Below are 21,394 nucleotides of genomic sequence, written 5' to 3'. Positions count from 1 at the left end.
GTTCATACTCAAATATCAAATTCAAGTACATAGTTTAAGAGGTCATTTCTGATGAAGACTAAGGTGTACCTGTAATTTATCCAGCTCCACTGATGGTGCCATAAGCCCAGTTTCCTCTGATGATCCCTGTTCACCGACTAGAACATCACTCCTTAGTTTTGAATCAAGGTCTGTACCCCCTACACCGTAAGAATTGAGCATGCTTTGACCTCCTGCAGTTGAATTAAATGGGAAACCATTGAGAGCATCTTTGGTGGCTTTCTCTCCATGCAAAGCATCTGAAGACATTACATCACCATGTAGAGAACCCAACTCCAGGGTTTCATCCAGCGTGGGACAGTCAATGAAATCTCCTCGTGAACATGGATCTATTTCAAGACTTGGTGAGGCAGGAATGTGAGAATCCACTGGTGGAGGATGGTGGTGAGAGTGAGAGGAAGAGGAGGATGAGGAAGGACAAGGAACCAATTGAGGCACAGGGTGATGCTGGTGGTGATGTGACATCTGGTGGGGATATTCAGGAGGCTGAGGGGAGAGGTGGCCAAGACCTGAATCATATAGACAGCAGTGAGGGTTAGGCATCTGTGGATGAGATGAGGAGGAAGAGGAAGAGGAAGACAATGCAGATGGAATTTCAGGATGGGTTGCAGAGCCTGGAGGGTGAGTATGAGGATGACTTTGGGAATGACGATGAGTGGGGTGTCCTCTGACATAGTTCCTGTGAGCCTCCAGAAAGCTTAGCTGGGGATCATTCAGAATGTAGAAGTCAGTTCGGCTCAGGCCGTGGCATGCCGCCCCAATCAGGAGGTCACGATCATGTTTTCCAGGTTCCCACCAGACTGGGAGGTAGAGGGAGGGGCGGCAGAGCTGGAGGCGGGCCAAAATTAATGGGTGGCGGAGAACCTGAATGGAACATTCAGTTTAAAAAGATGACATTTATACAGCATGGTATATTTCATCAGAGGTCACTATGGTGTTGAATCACATTGTGATATAAAGAATCATCCTTAAAAAAAGGAAAGAATATAACCCTAGCTACAGTGACTGCAGACTTGACAATACAGTCTTAATCTTTTAGATATATTTCTCTCTCTCCCTTTCTGTCTCTATACCACTGGTCTCCAAGCTGCGGACTGATACCAGTCCTGCACATAAAAAAACAGAACTTACATTATTTCTGTATGAACTATTATCTGATTCTGAACGATATTTTGTTTTGGAAAATTACTGGATTTTTCCACTTCTGTTGGTGAGTCACTCTTGACACTTGTAAACTCGCATGCCTCGGTCACATGACTGCCTTCTTAAAGGGGCCACTCGAGCCACTAACACACAATACATCACTGCTAAATTGAATCTCCCAAGCTAGTAAAATGAAAAAAGACCGAGGCAGTCAGAGACTGCAACATACCTGAACACCCCTGAATTCAACATTTTACCGTGACCTATACAGAATTCTGGCTCTGGCTTCCTGAAAATGTTGCTTTTTGTCTTGTGACTATATCTCATCAGGTATCAGAGATGTGTGCCTAAAAAGGTATTCAGTGCGCCATCGTTCCTTGCGTAAAATGCATTCAAAGAACCACACGTGATTAACAAATTCCTCAATAGAGCGACAAACTATTTATCTTATGATTTACAGTAATTTAAACGTTTATGTACCCTCCCCAAACTGACATTAAACCACTTTCTATCTGTATTACCTTTTCTCACACTCTTATTGACTGTTTAAAGCACTTTTGTGTCTCACCGAAGTCCGAGACTCACAGAACGTAGCGCACTTCCAAATGCCGTCAGCCAATAGAATGCACATACGGTATCCTGTGACTGTCTTCCAAAAATCCACAATGAGTACTAAAGTAATCATGTCATTTTTATCCCCTTTGCCGCCTGAGTAATGTGCTTTTTTTTTCATTTGGTGGACATCGGATATTTGGTGGATGGACGGTCGGACGGACACACTAACATTGACAATTACAATACATCAACGCTTCGCGGAATGTAACAAATATCTGGAAAATTTCTTTGTGCGGAGTAAAAGAGAAAGAAAGCTACAAAATACCAGTTGTTTTGCTGTTTGCACGATTTTGTTTGTTGTATTCATCTGCCACATCTTAAAGGCCGGCCCGTGAAAATATTGTCTGACGTCAAACCGGTCTTTAACGGGAAAACAAGGTTTGGGACCACCACTCTATACTATATCCAGTGACCACAGTAAAAAGATTTGTGTTGATGAAAAATTCTGAGATCAAGTTTTTAATATTTGCATTTGGGATGACTGTCTTGAAAATTGTATTAATGATATTAATTATTATTAACATAGCTTATTCTCTGTGGTCATTACCTGACATAATTTAAAAAATTTTTTTACACCAAGGCATGAAAGGTTCAAACAACAAACAACTGATTTCTGGATAAACCCTTCAGATTATGAGATGCAAGTGACAACTGGTATTAATGATGAAGCTTTGGTTACCTGCTCTCTGATCTTGCGGAGTAGCTCAATGCGGTATAAAGTGCGAGCAGCTCTCTCTTCTGTTAGAGGTTCAACAAACACACCTGAATCCACTGGACCTGGAAAGCGATATGGAGGAAGTCAGTCGTGATGAAGGACATGGTGTGAGAGAACTCAGTGTCCGTGTGTGGTCATGTAAATACCTTCCTCCTTCTTTGGAGGCAGCTTGCAGGCTATCCTACACATGTTGACAAAGGAGTTGAAGTATCTCTCTAAACTCTCATCGGTCTTCCTCTCCAGTCGGGCCAATGTTCTGAACTGTGACCAGTCGAAGATCTTCCTCTCAGTGTCATACACCACACCAAACGATGACACAGTGCGGTAAAAATCTGCTTCTTCTCGACGAGTCCATCTAAAACATCAAGGAGGAACACAAGGGCGTACAGTACTTGTTTCACTTGTCTCATTCAAGGCTGGCAACAATAGGAGCATATAACATTGTCATGACTGACTGTAACCTCAAACCAAGAGAAATGTCACAATGCTCTAAATTTGAGATTTGAATCAAATTTATTAAAAACGCATTAAGATAAACAAAGATATTTAAAAATTATTTGCACCACGTGATCATATATTACAAACATGTTATTCTTATTTATTCGTAATACTTATTACTGAAAGAATATATCACAACATCACTTGACAATAGTCAATCTAAAATTAGATGGCCAATTGTGAATTTCACACTTGATTGATATTCTGTCAGGTTTTTACAGCATTTGGCAATGATGTTTCAAAATAAAAGTAATAAATGCAATGAAAAAAAACTAATAAAAAATATTAATTGAAATGTGTTCTATTCTATAATATAATGTATTTTATGAGAATTTTACCTATTCTGCCACTCTAGAAAAAGAGAGTCAGGCTCTGTTCCGACCGTGGAACACTGCCTCAGATCTTCACCCAACTGCCATGCAAGTGGACCCCGAATCTGGTGACTTTGAGGGACTCTGGCTCCTGCAATCCCCATATTAATGAAGCTATCTTGGAGTGGGAAGTCATGTCTGAGCAGAGGCTCACGTCGCAATGTGAAGCGCTGGTAGGCAGTGATCAAGCGCCGTAAACGAGCTGTTAGGGTAGGGCCAGCAGGCCAGAGGGGCCGGGCTTGGATGACATGAAGAGCTGCTACCCCAGTCCCAGTTCCTGTTGTCTCTGTGGTGAGCAGTGTTCCCTCCTGTGTACATGAGTCCGATGATGTCCGGGTGTCTGGAGAAGACAACAACACTGCTGTAATGTATTAGGGATAGTCTTATTACAATGTCATTATGAACTTTATGTGTAAAAGAAATCAACCTGCGTATCTTATTTGCCTCAGGTGAATAAGACCTATTTTGTGACACCATGAATGAAACCTAAAAGTTCTTGACAGGAAATCACAGAAGTATTACATGTATGGGTGGATTTATGATGTATTGGTGGATTAGCATTGTGAGTTGTGAGTCGCTGAGTGCCAGTGGTGTAACTTCTTGACTTTGTTTTGTGTTTGACAATGATATAAAGTGCGCCCTCGCGCATTCGCACATCAACACTCTAACTCATCGCGTATTGTCGGTAGGCAGTCACATGATACCGTTCACACGCATTCTATTGGCTGACGGCATCTGGAAGTGCGGTCCGTTCCGTGAATCTCGGACTTACGTGAGACACAAAAAGTGCTTTAAACAGTCGATAAGAGTGTGGAAAATGGTAATACGGATAGAAGGTGGTTTAATATCAATATGGGAAGGGTTCATAAATGTTTAAATTACTGTGAATAATAAGATAGTTTTCCGCTCTATCGCGGAATTTGTTAATCGCGTGTGGTTCCTGAAACACATTAACCGTGAGGAACGAGCGCGCAATGTACATAAATAGACAGGCGGACTGTAGCAGAGTAGTGTCTTGCTTGAAATGCAGAGGCAAGCAAGACACGACAAAATGCATTGAAACAAAAAAAAAGTTAAGAGGACAGGAAGTTTAAGTAAAAACCTTTATGATTAATGCACCTATGAGTACATCTTTATTGTCACGTTTGATATCTTGCATTTATGAGATTCGTTAAAACAACATCCTCCGATGTTACCATATTTGTTGTTGCTGCTGTAATCTGGATAATTTACAACTAAAATCCTTCACAACATCAGTCAACAAATTCAGATTAATGGAAACATTAATCTGAGTCATCCAGTGTGAACCAGAATACACTAGAATAGACTTTGCTAATCCCAAATGCATCCACTACTGTAAGATAACACTGTTCAATTGCAATAGACTCACTTAGGATGATGTTCCCGTCAAGTCTTTTTCAAAATGTGGGGGCGGCAGTGGCTCAGTGGTAGGGCCCACGGTATGATCCTATGATTCAAGATTGGCTGTTCGAATCCCACTCCCGCCCAAAAAAAACAAACACCCAGACTATGAGCTTACAATGGGAGGTGTCAGCTCATCTCTGGAGCACTGGCGAGGTGCCCTTAATCAAGGTGCCGCCCCTTTACAAATTTCTCATTTGGGGCACACCATGAAGGAGCTGCCCGCCACTCTACCTCCCCTTGCCTGCCTACAGGCCCTCTTGTGTGTGTGTGTGTGTGTGTGTGTGCTACAGGGGCCTATAATCACTAATATGTATGCATTTGTTTGAACCACTAACTAGAGTGTGCTTAATTACTTTTCGGGGATCAAATCAGTATATAAAGAAAAAAATTAAGTAAAAAATGTTGTAATGATACAAAATACCTCACCTGGACATGTGCTGTCAGGCTTGTCTGTGGTATTTGAGCTGAAGCACATTTCTTCTACCTGTGAATTGAACATATACACACAATTAAAAAAAAAAAAGTCAAAATGAACACATTTACCGGTAAGTGCTATTGATCAAGACACACACCATGTCCTAAGAACTGGCCCTTTTGACAAGTGTTGCAAAACAATTTTATATGCAGCAAATTAATGCAAAAGCAATCATAACATTTTTAACAGAGTTAACCTTTTATCAGAACAATAAATACAAATTGTGTTCACAATTTACTTTACTTGAACTGGATCATATAATGTGTTTGTGTGATGTGATGATTCCATATCATTACCAAAAACATTTTTATTTTTGAGCAGTCTCCAAAATAAAGTCATACCAGATTCACAATTAATGTTCAAATGGCCAAGTGGCATAAAGGTAAAATTGACATAATTTTCTTTGTCTTGTTATTTCTAGAAATAAAATGTTTCAAAGCATATAAAATCAATGTTCAACATTTCTTTTGCCACAAATTGTCTTACATATTTTTCATTAAAATTTAAATCTAAATGAAGCATCAGCACAACAGATCAGTTAACTCGAACTAAAAGAAATTATATTTTAATGTTTCTAAATGTTCAATTTTAAGCTAAAATAAAATATTAGGGGGAACTTAAAAGGTACTTCCACAGAATTTTAAAACTATGTTTAAAAACAAATAATGCAGGACGAAACCTACAAAATGTGTAATCAAACATTTTAACCAGACTTTAAATTTTGTACATGTGACACATGTCTATATTTACCCACATGGTACACATGTAGTTTCTCCCTGAGGCTAATTCAACCATCACCAACCTAAATGGAACTTTATCTAGAATAGTTGGGGTGTATTTAAAAGATGTATCCAGAAAGAAATAAACCACATTGTCTTAAACATTACTGTTTTATGTGTCAACTTCTTCACCGTGCTGCTTTCATATTTATCTTCTCCTTCATCGGCTTTGCTTCCAGTGTTGTCCTTCACCCCTTCAGCTTTTCCCACGCTGACAGTAGAAATGAGACAGTAAGGAAAAAAAGTTTTGAAATACAAAATGTTCTGATGAGACATCAATATAACATTATGTTAGAAGGATGGGTGAAAATAAACAAAAATCTTTTGTTTATTATTCAAAGTTCTAAAAGTAGAGCTTAGAGCTCTACTTTTAAAATTTTTGACTGGAGTTTTTCTCTGTGTGTGTGTGTGCGTGCGCGCATGCGTGCACACGCACGCACGTGTATGATTACCTGTCAGCTATTTCGGGGACACCCTCCCCACCACCCTGTTCAGCGGACAGAGCTGTGACATCTGGCATTCCCACTCTCTCCAGAAAACACAGGTCTGGATCAGCACGCATGGCGTTATACCGCTCATAGCCTGGGTGTGCAATGATAGAGACTAGCCTCATTAAACATCTAAACACACACACACACACACACACACACACACACACACACACACACACACACACACACACACACACACACACACACACACACACACACACACACACACACACACACACACACACACACACACACACACACACACACACACACACACACACACACACACACACACAGATTTCTGGATATGTGGAGCGAAAAAAAAACACATTCTTGTTATCCATACATTCATCCATTTCTTTGTAGATGAGACGATCGTAATCATCACGTTTATAGCTGCTTACATGCCTTGCAGGTGTTATTGTAATACTTATAAGACCCTTATAGACTCTTTTTTAATATCTATTGAAACATGGTTCAGAATTTCTATGAAAGATTGTGATTTCTGATTTTTTTCATGAAACTGACAAAAGTACAGTAAATAAAAATTTACTGAAAATAAAAAAAATGAAAATCAGACATTGCTTTGAATTGTGGTTCAACAGAGTCAGCAATAGCTCAGTCCACTAGATCTTGGGCTGGGGACTGGAGGGTGGCTGTTTCAAGACTGCCTGTGGACCAAAAATTTGGAGCATGAACTGATATTTGGAAGAGGTGCTAGTTCACCTCCTGAGCACTGCCGAAGTGCCATAGAGCAAGGCACAGTCCCCAAAAACAAGTTGCTTGTTGGGGGTGTGCCACGAAGGAGCTGCCAAGTGCTCTACCATCATCATCATCCTTTGCATGACAAGGCAAGGCAAGTTTATTTGTACACCACAATTCATACACAGGCAATTCAAAGTGCTTTACAAAGGCAACGAAATACAAGAACATTTCAAAGACAAAAGGGGATAAAAACAAGACAATAAAATATCAATAAAAGAGCAATTAAAAGGAAAAAGTCAATTAAACCGGAATACAAAATATTTAATCTAAAGCTAATGATTAAAAAAATGCAGATAATTGAACAGATTCAGGAAAATGCTGCAGTGAACAAAAATGTTTTTAGCTATGATTTAAATGAAGTGACAGTTTGAGCAGATCTCAGATAGTCAGGCAGTTTGTTCCATAGGTGAAGAGCATAATAACTAAATGCTGCTTCACTTTGTTTGGGTTCTGGGAACACACAGTAAACCTGTCCTAGATGACCTAAGGGGTCTGGAGGCTTCATAAGGAATTAATAAATCTTGCATGTATTTTGGTCCAAGACCATTTAGACTCACAGGAAGCCAGTGTAGTGATTTAAGAACTGTGATGTGATGTGATGTGGTCCAGTTTTCTGGTGTTATAAAGGACTCTGGTGGCAGCATTTTGGATCAGCTGTAGCTGCCTGATTGTTTTTTTATGTAGACCTGTGAGGACACCATCACAGTAATCTATCCAACTAAAAATGAAAGCATGAAGAAGTCTTTCTGTGTCTTGTTGAGACAGAAACCCCTTAATTCGAGCAATGTTTTTCAGTTGGTAATAGGCAGATTTAGTAATAGCTTTTAAGTGGCTGGTAAAATTCAGGTCTGAGTCTATATTTACATCAATATTTCTGGCTTGATTTGTAGCTTTCAATGACATGAAGTCAAGGTGAGCATTTGTGAAATAGTAAAATAGTATTTGTTGAATTTGTCTGTTTGTTGAACCTGTGTGTCTGTCAATATCATCGATGATATTATTGGACTCATACTCAACCTATTGATGATATTCTTCTAAGATGGCGCTGCACTAGTGGCGACTGATTACGGCAGCTCTCCCACACCGGTCTTGTTTCCTCTTTCTAACTGTTTTTTTCTTACCTCTTTTTTTCAATTTTTTTTAAAGTAACTAAGTAGTGTGCCATGGAGACCAAGTTTGTTGTACATGCGTTGGTCTTCATGCTGTTTTTTACACTGGTCACGACCGTGTCTGTGGACCCCATACGCAGCCAGGGCCCTATTGTTTACAGTAGGGATCAGCTGTTGGCGCTCCGTAGCAACGCGGTGCTGCCCCAGGAGAAACCCGACATCCCCCGGGAGCTGAGGAGGAGGAAGCGGGGGAAACGTGCCGGAGTTGCACGCCGGGCCAGGAGGAGGAAATTCAGACCTGTCCTCCCGTCCATCATCATGGGGAACATACGATCTCTCCCCAACAAGATGGATGAGCTGGCGGCGGTGACCCGGCATCAGAGGGACTTCCGCGAGTGCAGCGTCATGGTGTTCACGGAGACGTGGCTGAGCGCGGCGATTCCAGACACGGCCGTTCATCTGGACGGGTTCAATCTGGTGCGGGCGGACAGGACGAGGGAGAGCGGAAAGAGGAAAGGAGGAGGGCTGGCAGTGTTCGTGAATGATCAGTGGTGTAACCCTGGACACATCACTGTGAAGGAGCGGCACTGCTGCCGGGACATTGAACTGTTGGCGGTCGGCGTGCGGCCGTATTATCTGCCGCGGGAGTTCTCACACGCCATTGTGGTAGCTGCGTATGTCCCCCCCTCTGCCGACGCGGACGCAGCCTGCGACGTCCTCCTCTCCCTAACGAGGAGGCTGCAGACACAGCACCCACAGGCCCTCATCCTCATCTCAGGGGACTTTAATCACGCCCCCCCGTCCTCCACTCTGCCCACCTTCACCCAGTATGTTACTTGTTTCACCAGAGACAGTAAAATACTGGACCTATGCTATGCCAACACCAAGGAGGCATACATATCATCACCCCTCCCCCCCCCTGGGAAGAGCAGACCACAACCTGGTTCATCTCCTGCCCGTCTACAAGCCTCTTGTGGAAAGGCAACCAGCTGTGTCCCGCACTGTGAGGAGATGGTCCGACGAGGCAGAAGATGCTTTGAAGGACTGTTTCCACAGAACAGAGTGGGATTTATTCTGTGACTCTCATGGGGAGGACATTGACGGTCTCACAAACACCGTCACAGATTACATTAACTTCTGTGTGGATAACACCGTACCCACCAGGTCTGTAAGGTGTTATCCCAACAACAAACCCTGGATCACCCCGGACATTAAGGCCCTTCTTAAGGAGAAGAAAAGGGCCTTTAAGTCTGGAAACAAGGACGAGCTGAAGGCTGTCCAGAGGGAGCTGAGGAGGAAAATCAGAGAGGGGAAGAATATGTACAGGAGGAAGATGGAGGACCAGCTGCAGCAGAACAACGTCAGCGAGGTGTGGAGGGGCCTGAAGACCATCTCAGGCCATAAAGGACCCGACCGCCAGGTCACTGGGGACCAGAAGTGGGCAGATAACCTAAACAAATTTTTCAATAGATTTGATCAGGCATCCACGCCCCCCCCCAGCCCAGCCCTCCACGCTGTAGCCCCTTCCTCCTCCTCCCACCCAACCCCTGCCCCTCTCCAACACCACCACAGCTCCCCCCCCTCCCCCTCTACAACAATCAGCTCACGGCCACCCCCGACTGCTCAGGTCATGTTACAACCACCCCCTACAGTTCACCTCTTCAACCCACCCCCCTCACCCACATCCCCCAGCACACAGTCCCCCTGCTCCACCCTGTCCCTCACTGAGTCCCAGGTGAGAAACCAGCTCCGGAGGATCAAGACGAGGTAGGCTGCGGGTCCAGACGGCATCAGCTCCAGGCTCCTGAAATCCTGCGCAAACCAGCTGTGTGGGATTGTTGGACACATGTTTAACATGAGCCTGAAGCTGGGAAGGGTTCCACAGCTGTGGAAAACTTCCTGCTTGGTTCCCGTGCCCAAGATCCCGCATCCCAAGGACCTAAACAGCTACAGGCCGGTGGCACTAACGTCTCACCTGATGAAGACCCTGGAGCGTTTGGTCCTCTGTCATCTCCGCCCCCTGGTGAGCCCATCACTGGACCCACTCCATTTTGCTTACCAGCCTGCCATCGGGGTGGATGACGCCGTCATTTTCCTCCTAGACCGAGCACTGTCCCACTTGGAGAGGCCTGGGAGCACTGTGAGAATCATGTTTTTTGATTTCTCCAGTGCTTTCAATACGATACAACCAGCACTGTTGAGGGACAAACTGGAGATCACTGGGCTGGACCACCACCTTACGGACTGGATATTGGACTATTTGACCAATCGTCTGCAGTTCGTGAGGACCCGGGACTGTGTGTCGAACACAGTTGTCTGCAGCACAGGGGCACCTCAGGGAACGGTTCTGGCTCCGTTCCTGTTCACCCTGTATACTGCAGACTTCTCCTACAACTCCCCCACATGTCACCTGCAGAAGTTCTCTGACGACTCTGCAATCGTCGGCCTCATCACCGATGGGGACGATAGAGAGTACAGAGAACTGACCCAGGACTTTGTGGACTGGTGCCAGCGGAACCGCCTCCAGATCAACGCAGGTAAAACCAAGGAGCTGGTGGTGGATTTCCGCAGGCGATCACGCTGCCCGGTTACACCGGTGAATATCCAGGGTACGGACATTGAGGTGGTGTCCTCGTACAAGTACCTGGGTGTTCACCTCAACAATAAACTGGACTGGAGCACCAACACCCACTGTCTGTATAAAAAGGGTCAGAGCAGACTCTATCTGCTCCGGAGGCTGAGGTCTTTTGGAGTGCGGGGGTCGCTCCTAAAGACCTTTTATGACACGGTTGTAGCCTCAGCTATCTTTCATGGGGTGGTCTGCTGGGGCAGCAGCATCACTGCGGCCGACAGGAAGAGACTGGACAGGCTGATTAAGAAGGCGGGTTCTGTCCTAGGATGCTCCCTGGACTCAGTGGGGGTGGTGGTGGAGAGGAGGATGACAAACAAGCTGTCATCAATGATGAAGAACCACTCCCACCCTCTACAGGGCACACTGACATCACTGGAGAGCTCCTTCAGCGATAGGTTGCTTCACCCGAGATGCGTGAGGGAACGCTATCGCAGGTCCTTCCTGCCCACGGCTGTCAGACTGTACAACCAGCAGTCCTCCCAGCAGACCACTCAAACAACTCAGGGAACTCCAAGAACTCACCAAACCTAAAGAACACAACGTTCTAATTCCGGATGAGCAATGTAAAAACCAGCCTGTAGTGTATATTCTTTTTTTGGTGTGTAAATATAATGTACATTCAGATAATATGATATATGTTAATATGTTTCCAATATGTGAATATGTAAATTTCATATGTTGCAGATGGTAATATGTATGTATATTATTTAACTATTTATGTTTGACCCCCCCCCCCCGCTGCCACGATCGCACAAATTTCCCCACTGTGGGACAATAAAGGTCTTTTATTATTTATTATTATTATTATTATTATTGTACTGCTACTCAACCTATACATGATTTGAATTGACAAATAAATATCTTGTATTTTACACTGTCTCCTGTCCTTAAGAAAAACGAAACCCCACCACAAAGTGGCGTCACGAACAGGAATGTTAAAGAATACACAAAATAAGCCATCAACTACAAACGTTGTAGCTAGTCCAGCTAGTCAACAAGCTCTGTGGCATATAAAAGAGGGAGTGTTAAAAACTGAGGAAGGAAAAACAGATGATGCATGTCAAACTCTATTTGGATTAAAAATGGCAATAATAGCGAGAGAGGGACAGACAGAGAAGAGATAGAGTGGAGTATGAAATGAGAAAGGAACTAGAAGAAGTAAGACAAGAAAGGGAAGCGGAAGTTGTAAGTGAGAGAGAGGGGATATCAGCGGTCCCTGTTGGAAGATCACGAGAGCAAAAGAAAGTTGATAAGGAAGACAGTGGAGGTTGATGAAGAAAGAGCAAAGTCAAGTAGGGAAAGAGTGGAGACAGAGAGATGTTACCACTTCTATGAGAAATGCCAAAAGAAATTCACTGATTCAGAAACTGATTCTGAAAATACAATTGCAATTTGCACAAGCTCAACTGTCAATTATCAAGACTAAAACCAAGACACAAATGACTCCTTGTCCCAAACTGGTCAGGAAGATGTGCAGGGGAAGCGATAGAATAGGATTCTGCATCTGTCTTCACTGTCTTCAAAACCTGTCTGCAAAAATTTTCCTGATACCTAAGGACACTCAAACTGACTTTTTTCCAAGATGTCCTGTTTCTTCCAGAGTAGCATTCTGGGATAATTTCGCAAAGCAAAGAAAATGCAAGGGTGGCAACAACAGATGCCTATGATGATGTTCACAAAAGACTGGATGAGAGATGCGAGTCATGACAAAGGAAATGCAGCAGCTGTTGGAGTGGCTTCAGTGAAATAACATCACATGAAGCTTTAACCGGCCAGTCAATGCCTTCTCCAATTTATAAAACAGCTAAGGGACCTTCCCTTGATATTTTGACAAATGACATGAAATCGTATGTCAGACAAATGACTAACATCCACAGGAGCATCTCTGCTTGTGTTATCTCATTACAGACAAAAGCTGACCGTGAGGAGACTCCACCTTCAGTGACACCAGGAGACTTGGTGTACATAAAGGTGTTCAGACGAAAGTGGAACATCCCCCGACGGGAGGGTCCGTACGAGGTGTGTCAAAGATGAAGGCCAAGGGAAGGATTCCCTGGAAGGGGGGAATGCTCCTTCTTCTCCTCCTGGCGATGATGGGGATGATGATACAGCACAGTTTCCAGTTATTCAATTCCCAAAAGAGAAGTGATACCAATAATGATGTTAATAATCTACAGAGCAGAATTAGAAGGGAGTTAAGGAGTGGTCCTGGACGTCACTGAACTCTTCCACAGGCTGGATTCCATTCAAATGTCACACTAACAGACCTTTTCCAGCTCCTACAGCTCCATTGACAGCCAAAGGTGCTGAAGGCCCACCAGGCCTGAGACAACTAACTATCACTTTCTCCCATCTCATAGAAAAACAGGCGGATGTCTCCAGAGAAATGGATGCGTGTGAAAGTGTTGTGGCTGAAAGTAACAAAACAAAAATGGTCTGACCCTAGGTGGACAGGTCCCTTCCAAGTGACTGAGTGAACGGGAACTGCAGTCCGTTTGCTGAGAAAGGGGGACACGTGTTGTCACACTTCATCTACCAGACCAGCCAGAGCCGACCAACGATCTGCTCTCCCTCCACCGGCTGGTGAAGGTGCCACTCCAGACCCTGATCTGGAAACAGAGGTTGCAGCTCTTGCAACCCCAGAGAGTTCCTCGGCTGACGAACCAACAAAGGCAACGGCCTCAACTGAGGACATCGTGTGTTGAGTCGTTGAGGAGGTCGGTTTTTTTGGTATGAGAGGAAAAGATCCAGACAACTCATCCCAGAGGAAAAGATGAGTGAGGCGTCCCTCTACAACGCGCACAGCGGCGGTGGGGACTCCTGCCAGAACTCACCCACCGGTGTGAGGGAAGTCTGACTACAAAGGGGGGTGCATGTATAGATTCCACTCGTCTCGATGTCAGTGAAGCAAGGAGATCCTCACACCATTAGGGGTTGGGCTCTGGGGGAATGTCCTTATTGCCGTACAGCCAAGTACGGGACGAGAACACTGTGAAGGACTGATAACTTAGTGTCACCAGTAAGTTTTCAGTGATAATTCATAAACTCACTACAACATATTGTTCAGTTTTTCAGTAATCTTTGTTTTTCAGTAATCAGAATGTCATAATTCATATTAGAAGTGTGTTTACTTGATTGAGCTGTAGTTCAAAATCCTTTTAAAAATCTTTTTTTACTAATGAAATAAAATGAATAATGAATTATTTTAAAATTTAGTAATGATACATCTATAGATGAAAGGGTCATGTTCAAATGTTTTGGAGGCTACTAATTTTGGATTGTCTTCTCTGCAGGCCAAGAAAGCGATCGCTCAGTGAGGGAATTTTTTCCCCAAGAATGTAATCATCAGGGTTTTCGCCTCCGTCTGTAGTGAAGAATAGTGAGACAGTAGCCATAGATCTGCGCCATCTTTGTTAAAAACTGGATTGTTGCATTTTATTAAAATTCCCAGTTTTGGTCCATGGCTTAAAAGACATGGAAGGGGGGAATGTGGTGGAAAATTTTTAATACAATAAAATAATACAATAAAATAATATAGTAAAATAATATCTCATTGAACCAAAGATCTGGATTGTTGTGTGTGTCATATTATTCAGCGCTTGTGAAGGTGGCCCCAGGATGTCTCGAGGTCATGAAGACGCTGCATGAAAATAATTCCTGTTAGACCATATTTGGAAATGCTTGCATGACTGTGGGTATCCTTGGAAGAAGTTAGACACTGACAGAAGCAGCTAGCCAGATCATTTCATATGCTATACCTGAAATTAGAATGTATGTTTCTGTGTCCCCCGCCTCACGCCCTGAGACTGCCGGGATAGGTGCCGGCTACCCCGCGACCTGCGTTTGCGGATTAAGCGGGTTAGAAGATGAATGAATGAATGAATATTAACACTAAGACCATCTCCAAGCAGCTTGATATTCCTGTGACCAAAGTTGCACACATTATTCATAAATTTAAGGTCCACAGAACTATAGCCAACCTCCCTAGACGTGGTCACAGAAGCAAAGACGAATTGATGATAATACGAAGGGTAACCAAAGTACCTCAGAACAACCTCCAAAGAAATCACAAGTGAAATACAAGGTCAAAGTATATCAGTGCCAAATCACCAAATCAGTTGTTGTTTGAGACAAAATAGACTTTATGTGAGATGACGAAGAAAGACACCAATGTTGAAATGAAATCTTAAAAATTAGAGACTGGGATTTGCCACAAAGCATACTAACAGGCTTCAAAGCCTCTGGGAGAATGTCATTTGGACAGATGAGACAAATTTGGAGCCAGCTGACTTGCAGTCAAAGCATGGCACTGATGTAGGTTTAGTTACATCATCTCAATCAGTGGATTTCAAGCTAAAACCAGTTGGTAACCAACCTTGGAAGCCAAAATGTCTACTGAAGTCTGACTCTGTGGCAGGTACTGAGAAACCATTCAAGAACTGTTGACAGCTGGAGTTCTGCTGGTTGAGCTGAACTCATGCAGCAACACACCAGTTTGCCAGTGTTAAAAGCAAACAAAAGTTGAGTGTATGATTTATGTGCATTGAATGAGCTAACAGAGAAATATCCTGCTGAAATCTCAAATCCTCACACTTTGCAATCAACTGTTCCATTTGCGGCTAAGAGGTTCACTGTGATTGCTTTGTGTTCTGCGATTTTTAGTTCGACGCCTGCAAGCTAGCAAGCATCTGTTTGTGTTTTATATAAATCAGTCCAATACGTATGCACACGTACCACAAGGCTTCAAACATAGCCCTCATGTTTTTAACAAAGTGTTGAAAGACAACATGGCTGACTTGGCTATGAAAAGCCTTTCCAGGTGATTGCGTCATGCACTCAGAGTCTTGTAGTGGGAATGTCAGGCCAGAAAAAAACTGCAGCCAATTGTCCATTATTCTGTTGCACAGATACAGGTGAAAGTTGTTTTGCCAAACTGGTTGCTGCTGACCTGATATATGAAGAACTTCTAAAAATCTGCATGTCTACAGAGTTGAACTGGGTCGATGGTCCTTCTCTTGATGTTTGACCAATAATGCAAAGTCATATACATCAAATGATTACAATCCACAGGATAGTAATCATTTGGTTATTATTTTTTCCTTAAGTAATTTGTCATTAAGTCATTCTTATTAAAAACTTATCCAATATACAGTATACACTTATTATGCTCACTATCCCTCTTGGTCAGGGTTTCAAAATCCTGACATGCACACACATATCTTTAAGTAAGGCTCAAGCCTTACACACAGACAGAGTTGATCATACACACATTTACATAGACATTGGATTGATATGTCTTATAAATATTTGGGGAAGTCCTTCTCTCATTCACTCTAACTACCACTGTTCTTGTTGTTCTTTAACTTGCAACAAAGTGCGGAAGGGCGTAGGTGAGACAGTCAGAATGCACTGCATTATTCACCATGAAGCCCTCAGCAGTGTAATAAACCTACTATCCTATTGACAAATGTGTAGGCTCAGTCATGGCTTTGTGCTGCAGCAGGATTATTCCCTGAGCTCAAATATCAATCAGTTTTTGAAAGAAAAGAGAAGGCCTCTGAATGATCTCTGTGGAACTTCATGCTTGGCGGGCTCCTTCAGTTTATCTCACTGATCATCCCAACAACCCTCACCAAATGACTGCAAGGCAAAGAGCTGCTGGTACTGCAGCTGTAGGTGAACATGAAAGCATACATCTGTCTCTTCAAGTCACAACTGTGCAACATCAACATCACTGTACTGAATTCAAATGAGCATTTCCAAGAGAAGACTGTGTCTGGGATCATGTGTCATTACAGAATTAAGTCAGGGCTTTTCAGCAATTGTGAAGGAAATTACAGTTTGTGAACTGCTCGAAATGCAGTGTGCCGCTTCTATGAAAGCCTAACATCAGCTTCTCTCCCTACTTGACTTCTACCGGAGCTTGGAAAAAGACAGATTTCCCCTGATGCAATGTCAAGCAAAATGAATGACAAGTCTGTTTGGCTCAATGTACAAACGTGAGAAAAAATTGTTAATACTGAACAAAAGCAGATATGAGAACTAGAATGACTGACAGTCATCTCTGTGATGTCCTTCACATCTCAGCTACCAAACTTAACTCCTTCTTCAGACCAAACCACAGCATCACTGTTGTCATTGAGAAAAACACCCATATCATTACAGGTGGGTCAAAAATACAAACACAGTTTTCATGTTCTTCTTCTTTTCCTTTCGGCTTTTCCCTTCAGGGGTCACCACAGCGAGCTAAATTACTTAATCAATTCAGTCAATTAAATTTGATGATAACTTTTAACAAACTTTGGTTGATGTGTCAAGCACAATAATTAACTTGTGTAATACGTTTGAAATATACACATCCCACACAAAATAGTGAAGGGGGCTCTGAACCCACAAAAACAATTTCGGATGTTACTGAGAGAATCACCTGCCAACCCTCTTTAAATATGACAGGCAGAGTGATTTTGGTAATTTGTGTACCACGCAAAGAAATGAAACATGTACTTTACATTAACAAAGCCACTAAATAGTTTACTTGCAACTATGTTAATGAGACAAAATTTCAGATTGAAGGTCAGCCTTCATATTATCACCTCGTAAATCTGGCAAAATCTCCCAAAAAGTTAGGACACCCCCCATATTTTACCTTATAAAGGTACACACACACATGAACGCACACACACACACTCACACACACACACACACACACACACACACACACACACACACACACACACACACACACACACACACACACAATACCTGTAAAAAAATTTTTTTAACCGTAGCAGAGATCCTTACCATGTTTATGGACCCCTATGAGGAGAGACTTGTCAGCTTCTGCATCCCACCATGTAGCTGGAACCTCAATGTAGTCAATGTCAGGTAGTGACACATCTAGTTTACTGTCAGAGTAAACAGAACAACATTTCAACAACAAATCAGTACAGTAAGTGTGAAGTCACAGTCGAACAGCATTTAACAGAAGTATAGTCACAACAGTATCACATTGTCACAATGTGATAGGTGTCTCAAAAAATACCTTTGTATTTTAGTATATCACCATTATTATTAGAATTAGTAGCAATAGTAGTAGTAGTATAATCCAGTATAATCCATACATATTGGCTAAAGAAGCTGACAGGACTCCATGAGCGTCTAGCAGCACAGATAAACCAGCTGTAAGAGATGGGACGTACCCAGAATGGTTGACTGAGGGATCCACCCATTCCAACTACCGGCCAATAACCTGTCTGTGTACAATATAGAAGCTCCCGTGAGGCATCATGGCAGCTAAGATGAGTAGGCGCATGGTTCAATATATGAGCGGGGCACAGAAAGGAGCTGGTAGTAACACCAGGGGGGCGAAGCACCAGCTGATGGTGGACAAAGCAGTGCACAGACACTGTAAGAATAGGCAAACCAACCTGTGCACCGCCTGGATTGACTACCAGGAAGTCTATGATTCAATGTCACACACGTGGATACTGGAATGTCTGAAACTGTATAGGATCAACAGGACACTAAGAGCCTTCATCAAGAACTCAATGGGAATGTGGAAGACAACCCTAGAGACCAACTCCAAGCCAATTGCCCAAGTTAACATCAAGTGCGGCATATACCAAGGGATGCACTACCACCACTGCTGTTCTGCATAGGCCTGAACCCCTCAGTCACAAAGAGTGGTTATGGATAAATATTCCGAAGCGGGACATCAGCCACCTCCTCTACATGGATGACATCAAGTTGTATGCCAGGAATGAGCATGAAATCAACTCATTGATTCACACCACCAATATCTACAGCAACGACATAGGGATGTCATTCGGATTAGACAAATGTGGCCGGATGGTATCGAGAAGAGGCAAGATGATCAGAATTGAAGGGGTTGACCTACCAGGGGGCAGGATAGGAGACATCCAGGACAGCTAAAAATACCTTGAAATCCCACAGGCTAATGGGAATCATGAGGAGGCTGTAAGGAAGTCAACCACAGCCAAATGGGCTCTCTCTCATCAGCTTGATTCTGGACACATGAAACATGAGGTGTATCCTCATGGAACTGGACAATTGGAGACAAATGGCCTTGGAGATGGGGAATGGCCCCACAAATTGAGGAGCCAGCTTCTGTTATTCAGCACAGTAAGGGAGATCGAGTGGTGACAACCAGACCTGTTGACCCAGCGTTTATTGTGAAGCAGGCGTGTGTCTCCGGTTGGCGGGTTGCCTATAATGGTCTGACGAACGGAGTAAGGCAGCCCAGGCCTGAATCCAAGTGCCCCAGCACAGTCGAACAAAAATCAGGACAGAAGGGACACCGATCTCCAGTTCGTGCTCCGTAAACAATGGTGGTTGAAAACCCTGTGGGCTCTGGAAAGATGATAAACCTGTGGCAGAGCTGGACAGGGTTTTGTGGGCGTTTTCCACCCAGGGTAATTGTCTCGACAAAGATGAGGGGTTGCAAGATGCCAGATAGCGTGATGTTGTCTCCATCTCCTGGTTCATGCGTTATGCTTGGCTGTTGGACTGCGGATGAAATCCGTATGTCAGACTGACCTTGGCTCCCAGCAAGCTGCAGAACTCCTGCCAGAAGCGAGATGTAAAGTGTTGCCCCTGGTCAGAGACCATGCCACTGTGGAGACCATGCAACTGGAAAACATGGAGGAGCAGCAGCTCAGCAGTCTCCTTGGTGGAAAGCAACTTGGGTAATGGTACCAGACACACAAATTTAGAAAATCAATCAATAACAGCAAGAATAACTGTTACCCTCAGAGGCTGGCAGTCCTTTGACAAAATCCAGGGGATATGCAACCAGGGACAGCGTGGCAGAGGTAGCAGCTGAAGAAGTCCAGAGGAAGGAAGATGCGAATTCTTGTGCTGAGCACAGGTGGGATAGGCGGCAATGAACTCTCTGACATCTTCCTCCATGGATGGGCACCAAAACCGCTGCCGTAACAAGGCCAATGTACGCCTAACTCCTGGGTGGCCCACCAATCTGGAACCATGTCCCAACTGCAGGACCTGAGGGCGGAGACTTACAGGAACAAATAAACAATCATCTGGGCAGGCACTGGGAGCCGGGTACTCCCTTCAAGGAACACATTACCTGGTCCTCCACATCCCAGGTAACGGCACCAATGACACAGGTTGGCACCAATGGCACCTGTTTGTCAGTCCAGAAGCTGAAGTGCCAAAGGATCTTAGCCTTGTTGTTCTCAACCACCATTGGTGGTATGTCCCACTGGGATTTGGGCACTTCTAGTCCACACTGGGTACAGATGTTCCTGTACACTATCACAGCTACTTGGTTGTGCCTCTCCATGTATGCTGACTCAGCTAGCATCTTACACCCTGCTTCCACATGCTGGACTGTCTCTGGGGCTTCTTTACATTGGGTCAGATCTACTGTGGTAGATATTGGCCTCCAATGCTCTTGTACTTAGGGCCTGCTCAGTGCCTCTGTGCTGCCTGTCAGGCCAGCTTTATCCAGCCATTGGTAGATCTTCTTTATATCAGCCACTTCCTTTATTTGACAATCGTACATGCTGTGTAGGGGCTTGTCCCTCCATGCTGTCTCCTCCTGCTCCTCCTCTCTCATCAGATTTCTGCTGTCTAAGGCATTCACTGAGTAGTTAATCTTTTGGGGCCATCTCCCTGATGTACTCTTAGATTTTTAATTTTTCATCCTGGACAGTGGCCCTGACTAGTCCTCGGACTCCGTCTCTCTGTGTAGTGTTCAGCCTCAGGATGCTGGACTTGGGGTGAAACCCTCCATGCATGGTGAGGAGCTTTGTAGCCTTGATATCCGTAGCCTCTATCTCCTGCTTTTGTCACACCTCGTGTCTAATAGTTTGTTTTTCTTTTCACTAACAAACCATGTTCATTCCCGTCACCTGCAGCCACTCCCCAATCTGTGTCCACCATTCATATGCCAGCTCAGCCTTCTGCTTTCTGCCAGATTGTTTTTGTGTTCGCCCTGACCTTCCAGCCTTTGTATCCTGCCTGTTGTTCTAGTTTATGTGATTGACTTTGCCTGTTTCCCAGACCCTGCCTTTTGTTTACTGTACCTAAATTTATCTGCCTGTTTTTTTGGACTGCCTCTTGTGTATGACCCAGCCTGGATTATTGGACTCTGCCTGTTTGCTTGCTGTCTGTCTGATTGTCTGCTCTTTGGACTAATTACCTGATACTTGACCCCGGCTTCTCTGATTAAACCCTTTTTGAGACTCCTGACCCGCCAGTTTGTCTGTCGTGCTGTTGGGTTCACCACCTGTCTTATTCGATCTGTGACAAACCATAAAATGAATCCAGCCGACAGCAATCCTGATCAGCTGAAC

The 21,394-nt window shown here is 43.8% G+C and overlaps 1 protein-coding gene across 5 annotated transcripts in view; it reads right to left on the bottom strand.

Annotated features, from left to right (window-relative positions):
* Positions 1 to 21,394, bottom strand: part of chd6 (chromodomain helicase DNA binding protein 6) — a 184,320-nt gene that overhangs the window by 31,183 nt on the left and 131,743 nt on the right. For all 5 annotated transcript variants that reach the window (XM_068315292.1, XM_068315293.1, XM_068315291.1 and 2 more), the window contains 8 exons: positions 17,859 to 17,962; positions 6,513 to 6,642; positions 6,193 to 6,271; positions 5,233 to 5,290; positions 3,349 to 3,721; positions 2,659 to 2,867; positions 2,477 to 2,574; positions 70 to 903 (listed from right to left, as the gene is read on the bottom strand). In XM_068315292.1, coding sequence (XP_068171393.1) covers positions 70 to 903; positions 2,477 to 2,574; positions 2,659 to 2,867; positions 3,349 to 3,721; positions 5,233 to 5,290; positions 6,193 to 6,271; positions 6,513 to 6,642; positions 17,859 to 17,962 — 1,885 coding nt within the window. The remainder of the gene's footprint in view (positions 1 to 69; positions 904 to 2,476; positions 2,575 to 2,658; positions 2,868 to 3,348; positions 3,722 to 5,232; positions 5,291 to 6,192; positions 6,272 to 6,512; positions 6,643 to 17,858; positions 17,963 to 21,394) is intronic.

This window comes from Antennarius striatus, chromosome 5 (genome assembly GCF_040054535.1).
Source record: "Antennarius striatus isolate MH-2024 chromosome 5, ASM4005453v1, whole genome shotgun sequence".
Taxonomy (NCBI): domain Eukaryota; kingdom Metazoa; phylum Chordata; class Actinopteri; order Lophiiformes; family Antennariidae; genus Antennarius; species Antennarius striatus.
Note: the sequence above shows the minus strand (reverse complement) of the source record. Positions and strands in the feature narration are given on the sequence as shown.